Source organism: Hakea prostrata, chromosome 6 (assembly GCF_041222555.1).
Source record: "Hakea prostrata isolate BN-2017 chromosome 6, UWA_Hpros_2, whole genome shotgun sequence".
NCBI lineage: Eukaryota > Viridiplantae > Streptophyta > Magnoliopsida > Proteales > Proteaceae > Hakea > Hakea prostrata.
This window is the reverse complement of record NC_142605.1, coordinates 17,180,955-17,189,053: the sequence shown is the minus strand read 5'-3', so window position 1 is coordinate 17,189,053 and position 8,099 is coordinate 17,180,955. Positions and strand designations below refer to the sequence as shown.

General features: G+C 38.4%; 1 protein-coding gene across 1 annotated transcript; it reads left to right on the top strand.

Moving 5' to 3' along the window:
- The first annotated feature begins 952 nt into the window (after positions 1–952).
- Positions 953–7,858, top strand: LOC149012391 (P-loop containing nucleoside triphosphate hydrolases superfamily protein). Its single transcript, XM_089157915.1, has 7 exons — positions 953–1,290; positions 3,202–3,345; positions 3,440–3,514; positions 3,635–3,828; positions 3,907–4,078; positions 4,201–4,614; positions 7,230–7,858. The coding sequence occupies exons 1-7, from the start codon at positions 1,006–1,008 to the stop codon at positions 7,359–7,361; spliced, it is 1,416 nt and encodes a 471-aa protein (XP_089014041.1). The 5' UTR covers positions 953–1,005; the 3' UTR covers positions 7,362–7,858.
- The last annotated feature ends 241 nt before the right edge of the window (positions 7,859–8,099 follow it).

The following is an 8,099-nucleotide window of genomic DNA, read 5'->3' as shown; positions in this document are numbered from 1 at the left end:
ATTTTGATCCCAGATGCAGTAGTGTGGCAAATTGGAGTCCATTGATCATATACTGTTGGATTGTCAATTTGCTCGCAGGGTGTGGTTTGCTTCCCCTCTCTCTTTCTTGCCGCCGGGTAACCCTGAGATGCATAAAGCAATTAGTGAATGGAAGATGTGCTTACCACCGAAGAAAAAAAATTTAAAGAAGCATCATCTCTCATTGCCTATCTATGCTGGAGAATTTGGAAGGCTAGAAACGAGCTTATCTTCAAAGGAGTGAAGTGGACGCCGGAGAAGGTAGCGGATAAAGCTGTGGCTGAGGCGGTGGAGTTGTCCGCCACTTGGGTTCGTGAAGATTAACGTTGATGCTGCCCTAAACAGAAATGGAAGTGGGCTGGGCTTAGTATGTAGGGACTCAGGGGGAAGGCCCATTTTAGGTTTTGCGGTTTCAGCCCAGTTCGATTCGCCTTTGATGGGTGAGATCTTGGCAATGCGAGAAGGAATTCGCTTTGCGATGGAGAAGGGTTTTGGCAATGTCCTGATGGAATTAGATTCTGCGGAAGTGATTAGGTTTGTGACCAAGCTGGAATTGATTCCAGTGGACATTCAAAATTTAGTGTGGGATGTGGTGATTCTTGCATCTCTGACTCCAGAATGTGTCCTTTTGGTTTGTTAAAAGGAAGGGAGTGCAATGCTGTAGCTGACTTCCTTGCTGGTAAGGCTGTGTCCATTGCGTGTCGGACTCTTTGGCCTAGTTTGGATCCTGTTTTCCTGGATTTGTGTAATCATCATGTTTTGCGTGCGTCGCGAGTTAATATATAGACCTATTTCTACCACCAAAAAAAAAACAAATGTATCAATATCAGTTGGGTTAAATATGGATACGTATCGACTATGGTATGGAGGATACTTTTTAACTTTACCGGTGGGTGATCCTTCCTAACATGTGATGGGACCACAAACCTCTGACGGGTAGAGGTAGAGCAGAGCATCCCAACTTCTCGGGGTAGAAACCAGAAATCCATGTTTAATGCTTCATGCCTTCATTCCTTGATTGTCTGTTCTCAACTTCGCCCTTCCAACATGATCTTTACGCTCACGCTGTCTCAGCCGTTGTCTCTCATCCGTCGGAACCCTAATGGCGACTTTTCTATCCAAACCCGCAAGAGTGGCTGCAGAAGTGACAGACCACCGCTTTACATGGCGGTCCGGGCGGAGGATCGCTCTACTCAAAAATCCACGAAATTGGTAACTTTCTTAGGGAAAGGAGGCTCTGGCAAGACTACTTCTGCAGTTCTAGCTGCTCAGGTGTTTTTTCTTTTCTCTACTCTTTGTGCTTCACTGTGATTGCGTTGTAATGTCTGTTAAGTTCTTCTGTTTCTACTTCGATTATTTTTTATTTTTTTGGGGGGAATTGATAGCTTCATATGAGGGAGAGTGGAACTGTTGACCTCTTCACTAAGTGTTGTTGATCATTACCAACCCAGCAACCTTTTGATGTTCCTTCGATTACGTTGTTATTTCATTTCCTTGATTATCTCTTTCTGTAAGCTGCATTTTAATTCTTCGACCCCTCACTTCAGTGTTTTGGAATAAAAAAATGAACGAACATGAAGTTTGAATAGTGAGACTTTGTTCATTACATGATTCTATGATTCTATCACATATTATGGGGGTGAACAAGTTTGGGAAAATTATGTGATTAGCTGCTTATTAGGTTTCCTTTACAAAAGTAGTCAATTCAAAGTTTCTATTAACAAAACTAGCTAAAATAGAGTTTGAGTTTATGAAACGAACAAAAGTAGTTATTTTTTTTTATCCCTTTGGACATTTTTACCCCTAAAACTGACCTTACCAACATGGGGATGAAAATGTCCAAAGGTATGAAAAAATTGTGATTTTTCCCTTTGGACAAAATGGTGATTTTCTCCCTTCGGTGTGGCTAGTTTTAGGGGTAAAAATGCCCAAAGGAGATGAAAAATCACTTTTAATTAATTTTGTAACCCAAAATCAGTTTACCTAGTTTTGTTAATTGAAACATTGAATGGTTACTTTGGTAAAGGAAAACTTAAAAGTAGCTAATCATATAATTTTCCTAACAAGTTTCACCATGCAAAACGTTCCAGGGTCCATTTGTGGGCCTAAGCACGTAGGAATGGCTGTTTAACAATGTTGACCATCACATTCTATGCAAAATTTTATGCTTTTTCAATTCACTGGTCGTGAACCCAAAGTTGTTTGGAGGTTCCGGTTTCTTTTTTAGGCATCTTTTTTGGGGGCCATGGTATTTTTATCTTTTTCTGAGTGGCGTGTACATTTATTTCTTTATAAACAGTTTCTCAAATGTTGAGTGGGGGGGGGGTAAGGATACAAATTCTAGGGCTGTACTGTGTTTCATCGTCATTTGATAACAAAATCATCTCTGCTTGGCCATGGATGTAGCCTTCAGGTGAACCATATAAATCTTGTCTTGTGTGTTGTGTTTCCCATCATTTACATAGCTTCATTGTGTGGCTTTGCTACACCATGCTGTCAATTTATCTAGGTTTTCTGGAAATGTACGTGAACCATATTTATGATTTGATTGTCTACTTGAATGTAGAAATGAGGTTTATAAATATGTTTATTATCAGAGGATTAGACTGATCTAGATTATATATAGCATAAATGCAACTATTGAAACACGTATATGATCCCTTTTCTGAAGGATCAATGTGGTTGATGGTTAAGAGTTATACTCGATGAATCTAACTTTCTGCCACTTTATTAGCTAAGAAAATATAGGTTCCTAGAAAGTCGGTGTTTCCTTGGAGGGTCGTCAGCCATTCTTGATGATGTATTCAGACAAGGCCTTAAATTTGTTAGAATTGGATTACTGAATGGTGTATTTCACATCATAAATGGCATAATGCATCAGTTGAAGCACTAATAACAATTGTTTCCAAATTCAATTCTTGATGTTTAGAGTTCTTAAGGAATGATCCTTACTTTCCTCCGATTTCCTAGCCTAATAACTGTGAATTTTTTTTTTATTGTACCTTGATACTTTCGTAATTTAGTTACCCATTTATAGTTTGTGCTTTCTTCCAATTTCATAGAACTTAAGAACTCTTTGGTAGCTTCATATTAGTTACCCAATTAGTTTAATATTTGATGAGCTAGAAATGGTTGTTGCTCTTGTAGAAGGGATTGTAATTGCTATCTTCTTATGGTCTGCAGCATTATGCAAAGTCTGGGCTGAGTACATGTTTGGTGTTGCATTCTCAAGATCCTACTGCCGAATATCTTATGGGTTGTAAGATTGGGACTTCTCCTACCTCATTCAATGATAATCTTTCTGTTGTTAGGTTGGAAACCACTAAAGTATGTGATCTTTTCCATATTTCTCTTCTATATGATTTTGATTACAACTCGAATGAATTTCAAACCAACAGGAAATTATTGTCCTTTATTACAGATGCTTCTTGAACCTCTCAACAAGCTCAAGCAAGCTGATACTCATCTCAGATTGATGCAAGGGGTTCTTGAAGGGGTGGGTATGTAACAATCTCCTTTCATTTATAGGTTTGATATCTATTAAACAATATACTGGAGCAGGATCATTTTTCTTTCTGAAGGATTTCCTTATGTATTGTCTTTTCATACATGGTAGGTGGTGGGTGAAGAGCTTGGAATTTTACCTGGAATGGACTCCATATTTTCAGCCTTAGCATTAGAAAAATATGTGGGAATTCTAAAGCCTGTAGGTTCAAGAAACATTAAACAAGAAAAGTTTGATGTAGTTGTATATGATGGAATAAGCACTGAGGAGACACTTCGGATGATAGGCTCTACTGAGAGAGCCAGGTTAGGATTTTCCTCACTCAAGCCTTCCAAATCCTAGTACTGTAGTCTATATCTGTAGTGACATGTGGACTTGCGCAGATGGTATTTGAAATATTTGCGGAATGTGGCTGAAAATACTGACATTGGGAGGTTGGCTGCTCCTTCACTCCTGAGACTAGTAGATGAAACCTTGAGGTTAAATGGTGGTGGCTTGCATTTTGATGGGAAAACAAGTGCAGAGATATGGGATAATGCTGACCAAATCCTAGAGGTATTCCCATCTCAATTGATTTTCATTTGGTTTCCTGGAATGCACATGCACGGGGGAAAATTTTGCTTTCCTGAGGATGCCACTGTTACTCAAGAAGTTTGCATTGGGAATGTGCTGTGCAGAGAGCATCTGCAGCCTATTCTGAACCATTGAAGTTTGGCAGCTACATTGTAATGAACACAAATTGTCCAATGTCTGTTAAGGCTGCATTACGTTACTGGGGCTGTGCAATCCAAGCTGGTGGCCATGTTGCTGGTGCATTTGGCTTTGCTTGTCTACAATCCAGTCCAGTATCAGCAGATGTGGTTCAGGATTTCTCTCCCTTGCCTTTTGCGTGCATGCCATCTCTTTCTATGGGTTCTTTAGATCCGAGTTCTGTGTTGCATGGAAGTCTTGGTGAAGATGCACAGAATCTTCTTTCTGCAGCAGCAAGCGGTCATGACAAGTTTCAGTCACCAGTTAAGTTTGATCGAGTAAGGAAGTCAGTATCTCTCTTCATGCCAGGCTTTGACAAGTCAGAGATCAAGCTATACCAAGTAATTCTGGATCTTTTACCTGAAAAGTTTGCTTTTCCTATTTTCCGTTGTTTCTCTGCTGCTCTGTATATCTTCTTTGTTGTATTTTTAGAAAATTATGTTACTCATGATAATATTTTCCCCCTACAGTTTCTGTTTACATACTACAGGAGGAGTGTGTTTATGAGTGTTTCTTTACTGATTTTTCTTGGTATAGATATTTCACGAAGTATTGTCCCTGCCATTGATAATTTCTTTTCATGCATATTAGTGGCCACAAAAAGATATGCTAAAGACTTGTCAAAAAGAAAACTAGTGTAGTTCAATATATTTCTTATATGCATTATTTATTGAGGGAATAAACTATGCTTTCCATAAAACCCAAAATGCAAAAGCCAAAAACATTAGGTTATATGATCCTGGTGGATTTTCAAAACTTATGGGTAAGTTCAATATAAAAAATAGATCTGATATCTAGAACACAGAAGCCAACTGGAAAAGACAACAGAGAGAAGCCAGGAAGAAATTCCAAGTGGACTGTATTCAAAACAATAAGAGTGAAAATAACCAGAGGATAAGATCGGAAGAAAGAGTTGGAGAGAGGCTGATCTTCCATGAAGAGATGTAGGTCTGCCACCAAAACCTCAATCAAGGAAGTCTACACTGATGTTTCAACCATAAAACCATTCCATTCTTGTGAATACTGTTATGGCAAGTATCTGAAGACTACTCTAATCCAACCTAGCTTTTTTAAACTGATGTAAATGCCTTCCCCAAGCAACTCACAATCTTGAACTATTTTAAATCAATTGAAACTTCCTCTTTAAGACACCTGATGCAGGGGTATGGCACTCCTTAAGAGATGCAAACAGGCCTTAAAAGCCTTTAAATATGCTTTTGCTGGAACAGCCTTGTAGCTTGGTAAATGTCAGGTGGGACCACCAGCCTAGCTTTATGATTGCTTTCACTTTCCTATTTCTACTTTGCCCATACAGGCATTGTATGAGCCGAGGTGCATTTATGAGTTTCAGCATTGATGAATGAATGGTTTTCCTTGCCTAACTTTTGAGCGATTCAGTATGCTATGAGAACTATCAGAGAGTGAGAATCTCTGGTACACTTGGAGCCTTTGGTAAGAAATCAAGGTCACATCCCGCATTTTTGCTCCTTTACAAGTAAGTTCTGTTTCCCCAATCTCAGGGTCTGAGGGTTGATCTACTGTTTTCATCTGGTAAACATTAGCTATCAATAATTGAATGTTGCATGAACAATACCCCCTGTTGTGACATGTCCTGTGGTTGCTCTGTTTTGGAGCTTTCCTGATCAGACATAGGACTTCACATTGGAGAGATTGGGCCATTAGAACTTGGTCATATTTAATGTTAAGGCATCGTTTGTTTGCTAGATAAGAAGGGGTGGGAAATATAACCATGTGGGACCCACTTGTAGTAGGGTGGGCGAATAGGAAATGAGAAGAAAGGATTTTGTGGAAAAGTTATAAATGTGAGTATCATTTTTATTATATCCCTCATTTTGCCACAAAGTCTCACTAAATATGTGGGACTTTTAAAAGGGGTGGGGTGGGAAAAGTGACATGCCACTTTAGTAGACATGCTTCCTTTAATTTGTCTGCCCACTTCCTCACCCCCATTGAACCAAACAAACCATGCCTTAAAATTTCATTGAAAAGTTTAATTTTTCCCACCCCAGTTTAAATTTAGCAAACAAATGATGCCTAAAGGTTATGCTAGACTGACCTTCAACTATGTTTATGGAGAGATCAAGTTTTGGTCTGGTGCTACAAGAAATCTCTAAATCTAGAATTATTATTATTATTTGTTTGATTCTGAATATCCATCTTTTCTAAATCCATCCTCGAAAACACTATAGTATCTTGGGTTTGTGAACGTCGGGTACATTTTGTCTTCATCAGACAAGATTCACTGATTATACTGTTGTCTCAAATTCTGTTTTGGGGGGGTTTAGTTGCGATGTCCGTAGTTCTGATTGTAGGTTTTGTTGTCCTATATGTCCCCCCCACTAATCCACCTTAATTAACATGCTAACTTTTCTCATAAGCATACAAGACAAGCCAGACTGGTCCTGAGAGCTATAAATACTCGTTAAATTTCATGTTTCCCTTTTAAGCGAACAAGCTTTATGATTCTGCAATATAATAATGACCTCTTATGAGAAGGACCCAACTGATACTTAAATCCATAGGGCTGTAGTTTAATAAAATAGCCCATCAGGGTTAATAAACTGTGTTCCTGCTGGAAATCCCAGTCTGATCATAATAAACATCAAGCCACCAAATTCATTGCTGAAGACTGAAGTGCTCCCACATCGTCATTATTTGGATGTTGTAGTTTCTCCTCTCGAAACGGATATCAAAGAAGCCTGCAATCAAGCAATCCCTAAAAAGCATTTGATTAATAAGAGTTCTGAGTGACATTCAATCTTTGAGTTTAAACATGTTGTTGTTCAATTCGAGACTTACTTTCAACTCCTCTGCCAATTTTACTATTTCAGTGCATGTTCATCATGTTGACTTACACTGCACACGTTTGAGTGCCTTCAGTATTCTGATGTGCTTTTTATGGGAGCTTCTTAAGCTATCTTTTTAATTGTTGCAGTATAGGGGAGGATCCGAGTTGTTGGTGGAAGCAGGAGACCAAAGACGTGTCATTCATCTGCCTACTAGTATCCAAGGAAAGGTGGCAGGTGCTAAGTTTACAAATAAGAGTCTTGTAATTACAATGCGATAGGGTTTTTATAGTTTATATCCGAACTTCTCATTTGAAGGAGCTGAAGGAGGGGGAGAGAGAGGAAATGGAAATTTCTGTTTTCCCATAAACTGACTCTCGATGATGCCAGAAGAAAGTTGGATGCTTTAAGTGTGGAATGCAGATTTTGGGGTTAAAACATTACCTTCATTTGGCTGCTTCTTTATTATTTTCCCCTTCTACATTTGCACCTTTTTAGCTATATAATGGCTCTATTGCTCATGCTTGTTTGAACATATGCCACCAGACTCTATTTGATTGTTGATTGAAATTTAACTTATGAATAAAGAAAGAAAGGTACCATCTTGGGACAAGGCTTATTCTTCTTCTTGTTGTTGTAATAAGAAAGAAAGGTACCATTTGAAATTTCAAACATAGAATAGGGTAAGAATGGTCAAACACTATATGCATATTTTGAAGAACCTATAGATCTGGAGTTTGAAGTCTTGCAATGGAAGTGTACATTATGCATCTTTTCTTTTTATCTTCAACTTCATATTCTTGGCTGGAAAAGTAGTACTACAAAACTATGGTGAATCAACATTCCATATCTATTTGGGAATGAATCTGAAGTTCACAAATGTTCATTTAATTGAGATGATTTCAGATTTCCATATAGAACATTGAGTGATTACTTCATTTAGGATTAAAATTTGTGATCATTGTTCATTCCCAGCTTGCCCTTCCTCCCAATCCAAGTTGAGTATGTTTCTCATTTTA

What these genes read in the sequence shown, in the direction of transcription:
- LOC149012391 (XM_089157915.1), top strand. Translation starts at nt 1,006, where the DNA reads ATGTTTAATGCTTCATGCCTTCATTCCTTGATTGTCTGTTCTCAACTT. An exon ending in TTAGGTTGGAAACCACTAAA is followed by an intron (nt 3,346 to 3,439) that starts GTATGTGATCTT and finishes CCTTTATTACAG; the next exon opens with ATGCTTCTTGAACCTCTCAA. An exon ending in TGCAAGGGGTTCTTGAAGGG is followed by an intron (nt 3,515 to 3,634) that starts GTGGGTATGTAA and finishes CATACATGGTAG; the next exon opens with GTGGTGGGTGAAGAGCTTGG.